Source organism: Nematostella vectensis, chromosome 7, assembly GCF_932526225.1.
Source record: "Nematostella vectensis chromosome 7, jaNemVect1.1, whole genome shotgun sequence".
Classification (NCBI taxonomy): domain Eukaryota; kingdom Metazoa; phylum Cnidaria; class Anthozoa; order Actiniaria; family Edwardsiidae; genus Nematostella; species Nematostella vectensis.
In genome coordinates this window covers 2923846-2942480 of record NC_064040.1, presented here as the reverse complement: position 1 = coordinate 2942480, position 18635 = coordinate 2923846, and the positions used below count along the sequence as shown (strand labels likewise).

At 42.3% G+C, this 18635-nt stretch overlaps 2 protein-coding genes and 1 pseudogene across 2 annotated transcripts; all 3 read right to left on the bottom strand.

The window, feature by feature from the left end:
• Positions 1 to 160: 160 nt before the first annotated feature.
• LOC125556713 lies at positions 161 to 5994 on the bottom strand (annotated as a pseudogene).
• A 1138-nt stretch (positions 5995 to 7132) lies between these two features.
• LOC125556739 (glycine-rich cell wall structural protein 1.8-like) lies at positions 7133 to 8358 on the bottom strand. Its single transcript, XM_048730173.1, is given in 3 exon segments — positions 7133 to 8037; positions 8040 to 8252; positions 8325 to 8358. Coding segments are annotated over 3 exon segments (885 nt in total). The 3' UTR covers positions 7133 to 7399.
• LOC5507995 (adhesion G protein-coupled receptor E2-like) lies at positions 7965 to 17348 on the bottom strand. The gene is made up of 13 exons (XM_048730459.1): positions 17192 to 17348; positions 16135 to 16245; positions 15882 to 15978; positions 15309 to 15527; positions 14628 to 14999; positions 14369 to 14536; positions 10455 to 10565; positions 9860 to 9964; positions 9535 to 9625; positions 8917 to 9036; positions 8724 to 8846; positions 8409 to 8590; positions 7965 to 8252 (listed from the first exon to the last, which is right to left on the bottom strand). The coding sequence occupies exons 6-12, from the start codon at positions 14459 to 14461 to the stop codon at positions 8442 to 8444; spliced, it is 792 nt and encodes a 263-aa protein (XP_048586416.1). The 5' UTR covers positions 14462 to 14536; positions 14628 to 14999; positions 15309 to 15527; positions 15882 to 15978; positions 16135 to 16245; positions 17192 to 17348; the 3' UTR covers positions 7965 to 8252; positions 8409 to 8441.
• Between the last annotated feature and the right edge of the window lie 1287 nt (positions 17349 to 18635).

Here is an 18635-nt window from a genome sequence, read left to right as displayed (position 1 = left end):
GGATCTCGCCCAAAGGAAAAAAAGAATACATTTTCTTTCGTAGCCGTTGTAGCTCTAACACAATGCGCTAGAGCAAGTATGTTGTAGGGAAATTTTAAACTACGCATGTGCCATAAAAGCTAAGAATTCCCAGGTTTGGTAGCAAAAAATCTCCACAAGACAAAGAACAACGAACTTTTATTTTTAAATTTATTCTTGACAAAATCCAACAGACACGGACCCTAGGAGACCTTTAGTTACCTTTTACCGGCTCTTGCTAAAAGTCATACAATAGTTTCAATCAATTCTTAACTTTTCGTGTGGAACCCCTTTTAAACGGCCAGCTTCTATTAATCAGCTACTTGGCAGGTTTGCGATGGTGCTGCTTTAACTAATAGAGATACTACTGAATTTAAAAGTTTCTAGTGATATTTTCCCTTGATAAGCATACAAATTAGAATTTTAAACGCCAACAGGTAAGAACTCCGTCGATTTCAATCATTTCACACTTATAGCATGCCTAAGCTTTTACTTGCACAAAATGATGATCAAGAAATCATCATAAGCTACCTCAGCCTGGCGCATGTAAACACTCCCCAACTCGTTGGAGAGTATTTGTTCTTGTGTTTATAATTTGAATAATTGTTTTTGTATGAGATGGCGGCATATAGTTGTAAGTTACATGAAGTATCACTCGGTACCCACGGTAACCTTACACACCAATGTATGTGATTTTTACAAAACCGTAATCGTTTGAATTACCGCCTGTAACAGCACTACAGCTACTTCCTCCACAATACGAACCCCCTCCCCCACCGGCTTGTTCCTTAAGTGTTCCACTCCCACCTCCTGAATACCCACCACCACCCCCTGAGGCACCGTTATCCTCGGATCCTCCACCCCCTCCACCAAATCCCCCCACGGCACCCGGGGGAGGGCCACCATTGTAGCCACTATTCATGCCCCCAGCCCTCCCCCCTACCCATCCCTCCGTTATAGACCCCCCCTCGCTCTCCGTGTTGCCCAAGCCTTGCACAACCCGCACCATTCCAACCCGCACCCACTCCCCCATGATAGCTACTTCCAGCACTGTTACACTCCCCTGGATTGCCCCCTGTCCCTCCCGCGCGAGTTCTGCCATAATTTGTCCCAGAGCTCCTAGTTCCACTTTCACCTGACTGACCATCCACTCCATTGCACCCACTAGACGCACCCCCTCCCCCACCGGCTGCTACTAACAGCCTTCTACCGCTTGTATACACAAACGACCCACCCCCTCCCCCTGTGCCTGCATTATCCTCCACAGACATCCCAAGCTGTGCTGCTGTCAGTGTGGTGCTCTGTCCACCTTGCACCTCTACCGAGTCCCCTCCGCGCTGACCGACCACAATCTTCAGCTCGGTGCCGCTTGAGAGGGAGAAGATGCCGGACATGGTGGCGCCTTTACCACCGTAGTACGTGCCGGGGTGACTACCATAACTTGGACTGTGTGTACCACCACGTGCGCCACCAGCCTCGATTATATAACGACCGGTTCTTGGGACACGGTAAGTTTGTATCGGGCCTGATCTTCCAGAGTGCCCCGCGTTGTCAAATTGATTCACTGAAAGATGTGCAAAGGTAAATTAACGGTAGATTCAAATCAGATATCTTTTATCTTGTTTTCGATATAAATAAAAAGCGTCTCTCAATATCATTATCTTATTCTGTTGAAATTTAACTAACTAAACTTAACTAAGACAAACAGTTGATAAACGTTTTTCCAGATTAGTTTTTTTTTCTATACTTTCAACTAACCGACGAGCTTATTGCACGTTTTGCCATCCCCATAAAACCCGTCGTTGCAACGGCATATGTAAGATCCAGGTGTGTTGATGCATCTAGAGTCGCCATGGCAACCATGGCACCCAGTCCCACATTCGTCCACATCTCAAATTATTTTATTTTTCTTGTTAAGCAAAAATACCGTAAGACTACGAAACTAAGAAATCCTGAAAGTCATTTTTTCGTTTATAGAAAACTAACACTAACACGCATTTTTTCTAGAAGGAAAGCGCATAAAGTAATATTCAATATCTTTGCCTCGTCTACAGAGGAAAAAGTGAATCTCACAAGCTAATTTAGCATAATAAGCATTATTGCACTTGATTGCAGTCGGTTCTTTTACTTTTCCTTTAAATTTTGCTGTGTTTATGCTAACAATCCCTTAAGATTATCTAGGTACACATTTGACATAACTTTATATTTTCTTTAAACCCGCACACCTGAACAGCTGCGTCCATTTCCGGCGTAACCGCTATTACAGTGACATGAGTACGAACCAATTGTATTACGGCATTGTGCGTTGGCATGACAACCGTGCGTTCCCAAGGTACATTCATCGATATCTACGGGCAAAATGATTTAAAGCGTTTTCATTGGACTGAGACTGGAAATGAGACATGAAAATAAAAATCTAGGTACACATTTGACATAACTTTAGATTTGCTTTAAACCCGCACACCTGAACAGCTGCGTCCATTTCCGGCGTAACCGCTATTACAGTGACATGAGTACGAACCAATTGTATTACGGCATTGTGCGTTGGCATGACAACCGTGCGTTCCCAAGGTACATTCATCGAAATCTACGGGCAAAATGATTTAAAGCGTTTTCATTGGACTGAGACTGGAAATGAGACATGAAAATAAAAATCTAGGTACACATTTGACATAGCTTTAGATTTGCTTTAAACCCGCACACCTGAACAGCTGCGTCCATTTCCGGCGTAACCGCTATTGCAGTGACATGAGTACGAACCAATTGTATTACGGCACTGTGCGTTGGCATGACAACCGTGCGTTCCCAAGGTACATTCATCGATATCTACGGGCAAAATGATTTAAAGCGTTTTCATTGGACTGAGACTGGAAATGAGACATGAAAATAAAAATCTAGGTACACATTCGACATAACTTTAGATTTGCTTTAAACCCGCACACCTGAACAGCTGCGCCCATTTCCGGCGTAACCGCTATTGCAGTGACATGAGTATGAACCAATTGTATTACGGCACTGTGCGTTGGCATGACAACCGTGCTTCCAGTCCAAAGGACAGTGCTGAATAACGTATGCGCATGCGCGTGCTCTGGCGGAAACAAGCACAATCGTAGTGAATCGTTCGAGTAAAGGTACGAAAGGCTGACTTTAGTCGCTGATTTGACTAACTTGGGGGGGGGGGGGGTGAATAGGGGTATGTAAATCCGCCGATCCGCAACATTTTCGGGGCAGATCCGTGGATCCGCAGATAATTTTAGATCCGCATGGTTTGACAGATAAACAATAACATCGATTCAAATTCATTTAAAATCCGAAATTCGACCGACAAAGCAGTCAAAATCCGAAATCCGTGCCCAAATTGTCAACAGATCCGTGATCCGCCGTATTTCCAAAATCCGCCAATCCACTAAAATAATCATCAAAATCCGTAATCCGTGAGCATTTCGGGGCCGAATCCGGCAATCCGCGAACCTATTCACCCCCCTCCCCCCCTAACTGTACAGCATTAAAACCATACTGTACAAAAGATGACAGATTTGTGTTATAATGAGGAAGTTATAAGAGTCATTACAGCCTTAGGTTTGGTCTAGTTTTCTTAGCATTCGCCAAAATGTGACAGTTCGCCGGTAAAAAGCCGCCATTTCAAAACAAAAAGACTAGTTTAACCGCGCGGTACTGGAACTAGTCTTGCGTTTTTCAACACTGGTAGTCCAACGCCCCTGATCGGGGGCGGCGCATATTTTGTTTATTTTAAGAATTCAGTGACAAAGTGTCGTAGTTCCCGTGGCTAAAGAAAGAAACACTAACCTGCTGAACAAGTTTGTCCAGTAAAACCGGCTGGGCATTCGCAGTGGAAGTATGGGTCGTGGTACACTATCACACAATATCCGTTCTTGCAAGGCGAATCTTCGCAGGGGGACTGGAAATGAACAGAGAAAACGTCTTTGAGACAGTCTTATGAGAAGTTGTCACTGAAAGTGTAAGGTTGTTTCTGAAAGAGTTGCTTCACTCTGGAGACTCAAATGTCTTTATATGGTGTATTCTATCTATATCTACGCCGATAGAATATAACTATATAATGATTTCACCTCTTCAAGAAAGAAAAAAACTAGACAAATGCAAAAGAAAAAAACAATAAGATGTCCAGCCGCCACTGATAGCCAAGAATTGAAGTTATATCGGATAAACAAACAAATGAATAAATAACAAGGGGTGTAAAGACCCAGAAAAGTTTCTTTAAGATAAGCGCTGCCTGTCATTTGTAAATGCAGTCCATTCATGCCGTGAAGACTGAAATCTGAGCTTTCTTTGTTATTGTTTGGATCAACTTCACCTATGATAAAACCTGTAGCTTCCAAGAGTCGTCCAATTACTACCAATTACTTGTTGTTGAATCTTTTCACTCATTTACATTTTTGATTTGGCAGCGCGCGAGTGTTTCTTGTTTTCCCGCCTTTTTGAAATCGATCAATAAACTAATCGATATTACGCGAAAGCGAAAGTTGATTTGTTTTCTTGTCATTTCTGTTTTAAAAAGCCATATAATAAACAACTTACTAACCTCGACCGTTCGGTCATACCGGGAAATATCAAACCTTGGCTTTGGCGCGTCGACCTCGCAAAGCCTCGGTCGATACGCCAAAGCCTCAGTTTGATATTTCCCGGCATGACCTCACTCTCGGTTAAAAGTAGTTATTATTTATTTTACATCCACCTACCTGCACGAAGTCTTATGTATCCGCTTATTACCTTTATTCCAAAGTGCACGAAGTCTTTGTCTGTAACAAGTAGCCAAAGTGGTTATAACAGCTTAACTTTATTCCAAAGTGCACAAAGTCTTTGCTTTATATTCGCCTTCTTGCACGAAACCTTGAACCAAGTATTCCGAGTGCTGATATCCGCCTACCTTTATACAATAGTGAACGAAGTCTTTGTCTTGTAAAAAGTATTCAAGCTTACCTTTATCCCAAGGTGCACGAAGTCTTTGTCTCGTACCAAGTGTTCTGAATGGTTGTATCTATCAGTGGAGATGAGCTCACACACATGCCGCCCGCTCTTCGTCAAAGTCAGCCTGAAGTTTAGGGAGTGGCACCACTCTTCGGAAAGACACTCGAACGTGCAGTCCATGACGTCATCTGTTAAAAGGCTTTTCTGCACAACTGAACAATACGGAAAGCATCAGATTAGGTGAATGCTCCAATTCTAGAGTTCCTGCTCCTTTTTTTAATTATTTTAATAAATCTTTAAATCTGATAACGACATTGCCTTGCTCTAACCCTTTCTCTTCATAGTTCAGAGCAATGCAAGATTTAACGCGGAATCTAATTTAGAGTTTACAAAGAGGTATCTTTTCGTGTAGGCCATGCAAAATGGGCAACAGAGAATTGAAACATCTTTTTCATATTATTATTTCTACAATTGCCTTTGCAAAACAAATCTAGTTTTTGGTCTTAAAAGTACATCACTTAAAAGAGTAAAAAAAATGCTATTGTTATTAAGAACAAAAGCCTCGCGCAATTAGCTTTGCTACCTGCGGTTTTGGCGAATAGAATCTGTATTTGTTTTTTTTTTTAATTGAGCTATTTTGTTGTTGTTTATCAATTAGCATCAAGATCTCCCGTGCGATCATTATTTGCGCGGTCTCTGTATATATTCTTTTGAATATCGCTGAAAAAATGAGTTATTGATAGGTCGTGTTTGAAGGACAATGTAACGCTATTGCGTTGGGCCTTTTGTTATAAATCGACTATAACAATTTGAAAATATATATACGTGCTTGTACTCACCGGTTTCATTTGGCACTTCCTCACCAGAAATCGGCACCAGAAGACGCTTGCCTTGATTTGCGACAAATCTGATGGAACGACGATAATCGTCGTCTCCAGGTAGAAGATGCTGTCCGAGACATGTAGCCATGGACATCATCAGGCACAGAGCAGAGAGGCCTGAGCCAAGAGAGTGAGGTCTGGCCCTCATCGCTACTTATGACAAACTAAATGGCGAACTTGAGATTCAGTATTATATTTTATTTCTAAAGTTCCTGTTATGAAACCTTATCCTTTGTTGTAAGTTGGGCATCACCAATTAATTTAAAGACTTATTCATCTGCAAATTGAGGTCTAGGCAGGTACCTCAACTCGATTAATCTTGTCGGTTACCCTGTGGGCACCGAGTCAATTGCTGTACGCACTCAATCCTCCTTATGCACTTGTACTTCTTAATTTTTGTGTGGAAGGGATTGGGTATTTGCATTGCTGGAACCAATCTTTAAATATCCACCATGATACCAAAATGCAACATAATGACACATAACAAATAAACAAGCCCAACTTAACACACTCAATTACAAGGAGTAAGTCAAACAATGTTTCAATCATGGTCCATTAAACAGCAGGTAAACTTTGTTTTGCGGACAATCGATGCCCTCCCCTGAGCAGAAGAGAAAATTGTCTATTGTAACTCTAGCCAATTTGTTATCCTAATTGTATCTAAATTTGGGAACTCACAAATCGAATAGCGTATTGCATCTTGCAGGCTATGGATTCGTCAAGATCGGTTGTGAAATTTTATATTCTATAATGCAGTTCTATTAAAAAAAGCCAGATTTGACACCACCCCCCTGGCAAATAGCAGTGGTAGTTTGGTAAGAGAAGTAAAAATGTTAGCCACGGCTGCAAGCAAACCTTCCAAATCCTCAATGCCACGCTCAAATTTCATCATCTGAAAAATAGCCTGTTCCCTCGCCACCGGGTGACACGTGAACCCCCCCCCCCCCCCCCCCCCCCCCCTCTTCCCACCCCGATTTTTTGTCCCCGCGCCTCGCTCCGGCCCTGATTATTTAGGTTAAGATCTTTACTTACCAAGCTCTGGGCAAGTTCTGAAGCCTTTCCTGATAAGATAACATTAGCCTTTCTTTCCCGGCTACCTATTCTTCAACCCGAAGCCTCTCGAATTTCGCCCAAAGGAAAGAAGAATATATTTTCTTTCGTAGCCGTTGTAGCTCTAATACAATGCGCTGGAGCAAGTATGTTGTAGGGAGATTTCGCAGTTGCCATAGAAGCAAAGATTTCCCTAGGTTTGGTAGCCAAAAATCCCAACAAAATAAAGAGCAACACCCTATTATCTTATTTATTTTTGACAACATAGCCACGGGTCCTATGGGACCTTGAGTTACAATTTTGCTAACGTAACTTGAACATTATCTATCGGCTCTTGCTGAAAGTCATACAATAATTTCAATTAATTCTTAACTTTTCGTGTGGAACCCCTATTATACTGTTAAACTGTTCTTGTGTTTATAGCTTGAATAGTCTTTTTGTATTAGATGGCTGCATATAGTTGTAAGTTACATGAAGTATCACTCGGTACCACCTCGGTAACCTTAAACACCAATGTATGTGATTTTTACAAAACCGTAATCGTTTGAATTACCGCCTGTAACACCACTACAGCTACTTCCTCCACAATACGAACCCCCTCCCCCACCGGCTTGTTCCGCGTACGTACCACTACCACCTCCTGAATACCCACCACCACCCCCTGAGGCACCGTTATCTTCGGATCCTCCACCCCCTCCACCAAATCCCCCCACGGCACCCGGGGCAGGGCCACCATTGTAGCCACTATTCATGCCCCCAGCCCTCCCCCCTACCCATCCCTCCGCTATAGACCCCCCTCGCTCTCCGTGTTGCGACCCAAGCCTTGCACAACCCGCACCATTCCAACCCGCACCCACTCCCCCATGATAGCTACTTCCAGCACTGTTACACTCCCCTGGATTGCCCCCTGTCCCTCCTGCGCGAGTTCTGCCATAATTTGTCCCAGAGCTCCTAGTTCCACTTTCACCTGACTGACCATCCATTCCATTGTACCCACTTGACGCACCCCCTCCCCCACCGGCTGCTACTAACAGCCTTCTACCGCTTGTATACACAAACGACCCACCCCCTCCCCCTGTGCCTGCATTATCCTCCACTGATTTTCCTAGCTGTGCTGCTGTAAGTGTGGTGCTCTGTCCACAATCTTCAGCTCGATGCCGCTTTAGAGGGTGAAGAGGCCCGACATGATGGCGCCTTTACCACCGTAGTACGTGCCGGGGTGACTACCATAACTTGGACTGTGCGTACCACCACGTGCGCCACCAGCCTCGATTCTGTACCGACCCGTTCTCGGGACACGGTAAGTTTGTATCGGACCTGATCTCCCAGAATGCCCCACGCTGTCAAATTGATTCCCTAAAAGATGTGCAAAGAATTAACGGAAGAGTCAAATCAGATGTCTTTTATCTTGTCTTCGATATAAATAACTGAAAAATGCGCATATATACGAATCAGACGTCATTTATGTATTTTTGACATAAATGATTAAAATCGTCTATCAATAATCATAACCTGTTGAAATGATGAGCTGCAACCGCTACAAGATTATGTTTTTAGAAGATTTTCGATATTAAAGCACGTTTTGCAATCCCCATGAAACCCGGCGTTGCAACGGCATATGTAAGATCCAGGTGGGTTGATGCATCTAGCGTCGGCATGGCAACCGTGGGACCCAGTCCCACACTCGTCCGCATCTGAAATGATAAAAGTATAAGATCCAGTCAGGGACTTTTTTTATCGAAAAATATATATTAAAATAGCCTTCTACACGGCCTATCTTGAAAATAGCCCTTCTTTTATTATGAATATGCTTCTAACAACACGCACCTGAACAACTGCGTCCATTTCCGGCGTGACCGCTATTGCAGTGACATGTGTAAGAACCAATCGTATTACGGCACTGGGCGTTGGCATGACAACCATGCGTTCCTGAAGTACATTCGTCAATATCTAAGGAAAAATGATTAAAATACAATTAAAATGAAACCTGAAATAAAATTCATTGACATTTCGTTTTTACCTGTGCAGTTAAGCCCGTTGCCACTAAAACCAGGTTTACATGCACAGGTGTATGAGCCAGCGATGTTTGTACACTTGGCGTTGACATGGCAACTGTCTGAGATGCCGCATTCGTTTATGTCTACATACAAAAAAAACATAACAATAATGGTGATTATGCCTTGATATAGTGGTCCCAAAAGGACGAGCTGAATGGAAACAGGGTTTGAAATTATGTTCGTTTCGTAAATGAATCGGCACTATTGAAATCGTTTCGCTTGACGTTTTGAGCGTTGGCCCTTTATCAACTCTTGTAAAACTCGATATCGTGACCTCTTAATATTTTGCACTTCTGTGCTCTGGTACTTTAAATCATAATCATAATTTAAATAGTCCGGAAAAAGGACACAAAGATTGATCTTCAGCAAAATCAAATGTACAAACAACCACTCTCTAAGGGTGCCCCCCATCCACCTAGACCAGACAATGGTGATCTGATTGAAACTCGACCTTACCACACCCTACCCGTCCACCTAGACCAGACAATGGGGATCTGCTTGATGCTAGACCTTACCACCCCCTCCCCGTCCACCTAGACCGGCATATAATGACAGCTGATCTGATTGATACTCGACCTCACCAGAAAGTACGGCGTAGTGTACGGTGAGTGGTGAGTAGCCGCTGTCGTACACTTGCTTCACGCAGATCTTGGCCCAGGTTACGTTCACCTGCTGCAAGAGTATTACAATAAAATTACAATTAAGTATAAAGTTACAATTAAGTAACAAACTTTGCTACAAAGACAAGACAACCGCTTGGGCCAGAACCCGAATCATATCACAACAAAGAAGAAGTCATAACAAATTAGAACCGAGCCAGATTAGTACCAAAAAACCATCTCAGAAAATAAATCAAGTCAAATAGGAAAACGAAACAAAGCAAAACAAGGATTATGTGTGAGGTACCTCTACCCAGGCCACCGCTCCGTCGCTCGGTTTCCCTTTCGTAGCGATGGTCGGCGTGAGTAGGACCGAGGGCACGTGACTGTATGGTCTGCTGAACTGGCGATGCTAAAAATAATGACATCAATGGAGTCTTATTGATGATTATAATATATCACTGGATATGTTTCCATGACATCTCGGGAGAAACATGATATTATTGAAGACATCTTCTCGCTCTTTTCTCTTCTACCCTGTCCCCCCCCCCCCCCCCTCCGCAGACCTTGTTCCGCCTCGTTTTCGCGCCTACCAATCGACGCCCTGGGTTCCCGAGGATGTGTCTGACCACTCCCAGAAGCGCAATAAAGCAGGAGCTTTCCCGCTCCTGATTGGCTAATTTCAAAAGCTTCAATCCATGAGAACTATTTATTTGTATATAGAGCGCCTTTTGTTTTCTGCTTTTTAATTATGATTAGAGATATGATGACATCAAGAAGGGCGATTGCTAACAAGCTAACAATGAATCTTTACTTTAACACTACAATAACCTTCAAGACCGCATTTAAAGTTTTCTTAGGTTTAATCTTATATACAGTTTAGTGTCTGCGATCTTCTTTACCTTGCAGAATGCAAAGTTGCCTCGTTTTGGTGGTGGTTGCCTGTTGCTGAAATGTATGAGCCCGTGCTCCTTGAACAGCGGTCTGTGCAAATAGTCAAATGCCATCCAGCTCATCTACATCTACATCTACATTTATTAAGTCGGTAAGAATCTTGCGATATCACACCAACCTTAAATAAAAGTATTTACATATAAATAAATAAATAAGGAGATAGGTAAATAAAAATATATACATATATACATGGATAGGTACTAAGTATATATAGAATATATAAAATATTAAATAATGTAAAGAAAATTCAATAATACAATTCAATAATATATAGAAATAAAATTATAAAATTATAAAATTAAAATTCAATTCTTATTATTATTAAGATAGATTTCGAGGTCACGCTTAAAATGTTCGATTGAGCCTAGCTCGACAAGTTCATTAGGTAAAGTGTTCCAATGTCTTATCGTTCGGGGGAAAAAAGAATAAAAATACTTATTCTTTGTAGCTTTTTCTTGATAATATTTAAAATTATGACTATTTCTAGTTCTGAGATCTTGGTGTGGCCGGAGATACATGCTTGTGTCAATGTCAATTTGGCCTCGACTCAATTTGTAAAGGAGGGTAAGTCGTGCCATTGTTCGTCTTAACTCCAAGGTGGACCACTGGAGATCACCTAGCATTTCGGTGACACTTGCAGTAGGGATGTAATTTCTAAGGCAGAATCGTGCTGCTTTCCTCTGAACTTTCTCGAGGGAGGCGATGTCCTTCTGGAGATGAGGGTCCCAGGCGGCGCTTGCATATTCTAACATAGGACGAACTATTGCTGTGTATGCAGTAACTTTTACTCTTTGGGGGCAGTTCCAGAAGTTCCTTTTTATCATGCCCATGACTTTACTTGCTTTTCCTGAAGTTGATTTAACATGTTTTGACCACTTTAAGTCATCATTTAGGATGACACCTAGATACGTAATAGATTTGACCTGCTCTAAGTGTACCCCGCAGAAAACATATGACCTCTGTGGTGGGATCTTCTTATTGGATATGCAGATGGTCTTACACTTGGAAGGATTAAATACCATTTGCCATTTGCTTTGCCACATTTCTAATCTCTTTAAATCTTCCTGAAGCTGGTCACCATCTTCTTCGTTTACAATCACACCGTATAACAGGGCGTCGTCAGCGAAGAGTCTTATTGAAGACTTCAAATTGTCAGGCAGATCGTTCACATACAATAAGAATAACAAGGGTCCTAACACTGTCCCCTGAGGGACCCCTGATGTTACTAGTGAGGGGCAGGATCGTTTACCATCGCAGACAACAGTCTGGGTACGGTTCCTAAGAAACGACATAAACCAATACAGCAAGGGACCATGGATGCCATAGTATTGTAATTTCTTGATAAGACGCTCGTGGGGAACTTTATCAAATGCTTTGCTAAAATCTAGCACTGCCGCATGGATAGACTTATTTTCTTGAATGGCCTTGGCCATGTCATGGATTGTCAGAATTAGCTGGGTTACTGTTGATCGTTTAGCTCTAAAGCCATGCTGTACATCAGTGAGAATTCCGTAATGCTGTAAATGTTTCATCACATGACTGTGGATAATATGCTCTAGAACTTTTGATGCAATGCAAGTTAAAGAAATGGGTCTATAATTTGCAGGATCTGATTTTTCTCCATTCTTATACACACCACAAACATTAGCATGTTTCCACCTAGAGGGTACAAGTCCAGTGTCGATCGAAGTTTGATAAATAGATGTTAATATAGGACCAATTTCCAGAGCATATTCCTTAAGAAACCATGGGGGTATTTCGTCCGGACCACTCGCCTTGTTTGGTTTCAATGATTGTAACTGTTTTACAACGCCTGGAATTGTAATGGTGAGGGCGCTGATATTTTGTTTTGGGTCAGTACCAACAGAAGGAATATCAGTCAGGTCTTCTACAGTAAAAACACTACAAAACTGCTTGCTCAGGAGTTCTGATTTCAATTGGCCATCACTGATAATCCTATCATCCACTTTAAAGTCTGCGACACCAGGATCGTCGTTTTTCAATTGCTTAATGTACGACCAGAAGCGCTTTGGGTTTTCCTCAATTGCATCTCCAAGAAAATCGGAAATGTAAGTTTCTCTGGCAGATTTCAAGTTCTTTTGCAGACGTTTTCTGGCGATACGAAATTCATTCCAGTGAGTAGGATTTCCTGACTTTTTAGCCTTGTTATACAGCCGTTGTTTAGCTCTCACCTGCCTTCTAAGAGCACGGTTAAACCAGGGGAGGTTGTATCTCGAACTAGTCGTTTTATGAGGTATGCAAGTGTCCATTATGCGGTGGATATTTCTTTCGAATTCATCCCACATCTTGTCAACAGAATTAGTGTTTGAATTCAATTCTAGGATCGTAGGCAGCAAATTTTGAAGTTCTTGTTTAATACGATCGGAATCAGCCTTTTTCTTAATATAGACCTTACGCTTCACATTTCGTTTTCGCTGGCAAGCTAACTTTACTGCAAACAGCACAATATCATGGTCGCTTATACCATCGATGACTTTGACACCTCTAATAATATCCTTATTATTTGATAACACTAGATCCAAGATGTTTTGTGTGTTTCCATTCCTTCTAGTTGGTTCTTTGACAAACTGGTTAAGATCGTGGTCATCAGTAATGTCTAGGAGCCTCTTGGATGCTGAGGTTAATTTATCTGGATTTTCTGGGTTCACCCAGTCAATATCTGGGGCATTGAAATCTCCGGCCAGAATCACATTGTTCTTATGCAAAGTAGTTCCCATTTTCAACAGTGATGAATTTAGCTCGTCGAGACTTTCAATGTCAGATTTATTTGGTCGATAGTAGGACCCAAAATAAATGGATTTCGCACTTCTTGTTCCGGCTAATTGACATTGAGACCAAATAATCTCGCAATCAGAATCCCAATCAGGGCGATGAGTAATTATTAAGTCATTCTTTACTGCCTGGAAAACTCCACCGCCGCGATTGTTGTCTCTGTCTTTCCTCAGGATCTTATAATTCTCGGGAAAAACTTCTGCACTACTGATATCCGGTTTTAGCCAGGATTCGTTTCCAAACACGATATCAGGTTGGTGTTCATTGATTACTACAGCGATGTCTGCAATCTTGTTCTTTACACTTCGACAGTTTACAACCAAACATGTTAAATTCCTCCGCTTGACTGGTTTCATTTTGCTCCTAGTTTGTACTTTGACTTGATTTGTTATTTGGGATATGGCGGAACCATCTTGGCTTAGCGGTTCAAAGTAGTTTGACGAGATGAGCGAATCCATAGTACTGTCAAAGAATGACTCTGACAAGTTTGGTAACCCGCATTGTGGACAAATCCATGTGCATGAACTGTTTGCCAATATGCTAAACATGGCTGGCGATATGTTACAGCAAGTGTCGGCATGAAACCAGAAGTCACATTGGTCACACTGGATTCCCGCTTGGTTCATCTTTATTGATTTAGAACAGATACCACATTTATCTCCAGGGTTCAATTCGACATCACCCCCAAGTATTAATAACAGTATAACTAGGTGCGAAGGACCAGTTCGGCCAAAGCGATAAGTTATTCGCAGTTTCTTTGCCCGGTTTAGTTCGCCGTAGCCAACTTCATTTCTCAGTAATGGAGCAATATCCAATAATTTCATCGGCATGCAGTTCGTTTGGTTGATTCCCCATGTGTTTAAATTTGAATTTTGTGTAGAAGAATTCAATTTAGACATTGATAAGGTGCCGAAAAGTAAAAATAAGAGCGGAGCCCAAAGTCCCGTTGCCGCCATTTTACTCGAGCTCCTCACACATCAACAAAATCAGAAGAAGGGTCGTTTATTATCAGGTTGATTATTGACACAGATGTAGAGTGTCTTATCCTATTTCATCCAAGCAACCTTACCGCAGAAATATCTTGGTGCACTCCGTCAAAATTCTGCAACTCACGGAGACACAACTCAAAACCGGAAGCACTGACATCCTCGGCCCAAGCCATGGCCGCGTCACGCTTGAGCCTGCGATGCGTGTGATGGACAGTGGCTAGCACCGTGGGTGCACGGGCCAGCGCTCCCTTTAAAATGTTGAAACACAGCCTTCTTTAAGTAAATGAATATTTTATGTGAATAACTGATGAAGTATAAATTAAGTGGAATTTTACTCACTGCAGGGAGAGTAACGTGTTGCAACAAGTGCCAGTCCACCAGTTTGAAAAGCTCTCCACCCCAGTCACCCCGTACTGGGGCGAGCCCTGGTAAGCTATCCAATCAACGCTCGCCTCATTTGACCCCGCCCTCTCGTACCGACCCGCGAACATGGTGCACACGGTGAAGTTATTCTGCATGACATCCTCCACCCACACGGCCGGGCGTCCATGACAGGGACTGAGTCCGAGCTGTTGTAATAATTGACGGTTGCTATGACGCTGATGTCCTTATTGGGGTAGAAGGTATATGGCGTGAAGTTGATCGTCTCGCAGACGAGATGAAAGTGGGGCGCGCGGTGCAGAGACCGACGGCCTTTCTGTATTGGGAACCCTGTGGAAATGTACAAAAGAGAGTTTGAAGGTTTGGCAGTTCATGATCCTTTGTCTTGAAAAGGGTAAGATAGATATAGAAAACAGATAGATATGCAAATATTTATTCCGACCTTATTATGTTAGTTATGCATTAAAGATAAAAGAATTGTATCAAGCCAACAAACTGAATAAATTTGATTGGTTGGAAACATAAACATCTATGGAAGAATAATGTCGAGTATCTTTAGAAAACAATTGCTGTATAAGGGCAATGAAAAAATTCCAAATCACAGAGATATCATTCACCAGCTCATAACATTTTGCCTACCTGTACAACTTCCGTGGTGGAAATAAGTAAAGTTGCCCGTGATTCTGTACACGTGTTTTTTGAGGAGGCAAAGATTGTCAAAAGTCTGGCCATTGGTCCCGCAGACTTGATCTATGTACGTCGGACACTTGCTGGGACTGACACACTGCGCGTCATCAGCGGCAAACGCCTCTCACTCAGTGAAATACTCGCAGGTCACATTCAGACAGGGATGGATATCTGCAAGAGAGGGAGAAGGTCACGTTCAGACATGGATGGATATCTGCAAGACAGGGAGAAGGTCACGTTCAGACATGGATGGATATCTGCAAGACAGGGAGAAGGTCACGTTCAGACATGGATGGATATCTGCAAGAGAGGGAGAAGGTCACGTTTAGACATGGATGTATGTCTACAAGAGAGGACAAAAGCCACATTCAGACAGAGATGAATGCCTGTCTCACTACACACTATAGGATAACCTTTTGAATGGCATGGCAACGGTTGCTATGGTCACCACTCATCTCCAAACATAACATACTCTAGGGTGACCCCCTCAGTGTCATAGCAGCCGTTGCTATGGTTACTACTCACCTCCAACCACTACATACTCTAGGGTGACCTCTTGAGTGGCGCTGTTAGGGCTGATCAGTTCCTTGGTGCAGGCTTTAAAGGACTTGATAGTCAACCCCTTGGCAAACAAATATGATTTAGTTGTCTCTCGGTATAGGTTTCCTGGTATAAAGGGCCCTTAGTAACTTGTAGGATTTTATACGGCAACTTGTGAAGTGAAGGTGCAATTCGCACTTGATGAGTAGGACACTTTTCGGATGATTGAGCCACTCACCTCCACCCAGGCGGACACCGCGTACTTGTCAGACGGAAGAGTGCTCGCGTCACCATTAGCACTCAGGATGATCACAGGTGGGGTGTAGTACGGGTAGGTCAGCGGTATCACCTGAAATGCGCATGAGAATTTAAGGTAAGAAAAGTACAACACAAAAATGTGTTGATCAATAACATTGTCGTGTTAATGATTGTAGAACGAAAATAACTGCTAAAATTGGTATTTTATGTGAAAAAATATGTTCATAGCATATACGATTCACATATACACCTTTTGCTTTTCATTACCGAGAAATACGCATTCATTTTAGCTAAAATTACAAACATTTACGCCGATGTACTGTCATTTAAGCGAAAGTAAAATCATTCGAACTAAAAGGAAATACATTAACGAACTTTGCTTGATTTCAACTTGCCGTGCTGCACATCTGGGGATGAGAAAAGATAATAATACTCGCGCGTGTTATTAAAAAAAACACGACTTAACGACCTTTTAATGGAACTATTTTCGGCTGCACGCAGGCTAGTTAATACCTTCTCGCCGAAATAAAAGAAAACCCAGAAGAAATTTGCAGATTGCTGTACATTAGCTTTCAATAGACCGTCCTGGGTCACGTGACCTTTCCTCTACACTTGACGGAAGAAGTGGTAACTTGGATGCTTCGCATAACTCCCGTTAAAGCTGATTTTCTTAGGCGCGTAAACAATGATTTTTTATCGCATAAAACAAGTTCTATATATAGTGTTTCAAAAACTCAAGAATAACATATTTTGAACTGAAACCAAGAGCAAGTATTTAGCTTTGGTTTCAAAATGTCGAAAATAGTGTTTAATAGGTCATGTGACTAAAATACTTTTGAAAAAAAAAAAAACATTTTGCGATCGAAAACAGGAAACGATTTATTTCCGTTCACGGTGAAGCAAGTCTCGTTTAACGGTGCAACACTTTGCAGAGCTCGGTGGCAATCTGTCTCTAAATCCTCGAAACTGATGCAACACCCGGACAAAAAAATTAATTAAACATCTTCCGAATGTGACCAGTAATTAGTTTGACTTACTTGCGGCGTGTGACAGAGCAACGAGCGACAGAAGCACGTACGCGACCAAGTGCAATGACGCCATTTCCACTGCACCTTGCTTGGGGGAATCCGCTCCGAGTTGTTTTTGGGCGGGAGTGTCTGGGGAGCTAAGGCTGCATTTGGGGCTTTTAAAGCTAGTAACGCGAAATCTATATCGTGTAATTCAAGAACTCTTTCCTTCTGGGGGAGGGGAAGTAGATGGAAGAAAAATGGAGAAAAAGGGAGAATAAATGAAAATGAAGGGCCCAAAAAGTGACCCTTTATTTCCTGTCACATGATATACGATAAGGTCACTATTGTTCGAGGGGAGGGGCCTTCCTACAACACGTTATTCGCAAAGGATGCTTTCCCCCTGCCTTACCCCGAGGGAATAGCTATTTTTCGGGGTTAACAAAGTTCTCAAGCTTACAATGGACAATAGGTAACCTGGGATAGACTTCCTGTCTTTGGAATGCATTCATGGTTTTTGAGCGCTGTGTAATCTTAGCCAATGCTCAAACGACAATGTTTCCAGTGACCTTCATTTTTTGCTTGCTTTGATTGTTGCGAGAAATGATCTCTGGTTGCTAAGAAATCTACTTACTTTGGCCATTCTCTTTCTACAGAAAAAGATTGCCACTCTCTCTTTCTCTAATGAGTCAAAATGTATACATGCACATTATTGAAAGTTGAATTATTATGCTTAGACACAGGTTTCCCAAGCTAATGTTGTATTTTACGTGTTTCATTCAGTTACTGTAAATAAAGTTCCCCACGGGGAACTTTAATCGACATATTGCCCCAAATGGATTGAAACTTCACAGGGATGTAAAAAACAACTCCACAAACAGGTTAGAAAAGTTTGAAGGTATTTCATTAAATTTTCTGTCCCAATTTTTTTTATTGTAACGCACCATGTATTTACAGTAACTGAATGAAACACGTAAAATACAACATTAGCTTGGGGAACCTGTGGCTTAGACAACTACTTAGCAAAATTTGTCAGATAATGGGGGTCCTGTGTCGAGAGTGAAAGCGAGGCCTTGGGTTGAGAGCTGTTTACAGGCGTCTACCATTTTTTCGTTACACGCAAAGGTTGAAGCTCTAATATCTTGTTAACAGGGCTTCAAATTCGATCATTTGGTAAGTAAAGTAAAAATATTAAACAGACGGCTGTAAACAAACCAGCAATCCCCGACCTACCGCGCTTACTTTCAGTTCTCAAAACTTCATCAATTGAAAAACGGCGTTCCTTTGCGACCTGTACACGCAACAGTGCCAGCGCACATAGTGAGTGTCACATGCCCCCCCCCCCAGTTTTTAATGGCTGTGAATCGTGCCCCCCCCCCCCCCCCCCCTCGAGGCTCGCTACAGGCTCTTAGCTAGATGGTGACTGTTTCTCGAAACACCCAGGAATTTGGGGCACGAAAATTGTTTGCTCTAT

What these genes read in the sequence shown, in the direction of transcription:
- LOC5507995 (XM_048730459.1), bottom strand. Translation starts at nt 14,461, where the DNA reads ATGGCTTGGGCCGAGGATGTCAGTGCTTCCGGTTTTGAGTTGTGTCTC. An exon ending in TGCACCAAGATATTTCTGCG is followed by an intron (nt 10,566 to 14,368) that starts GTAAGGTTGCTT and finishes TAGATGTAGATG; the next exon opens with AGCTGGATGGCATTTGACTA. An exon ending in CAACGGGCTTAACTGCACAG is followed by an intron (nt 8,847 to 8,916) that starts GTAAAAACGAAA and finishes ATTTTTCCTTAG; the next exon opens with ATATTGACGAATGTACTTCA.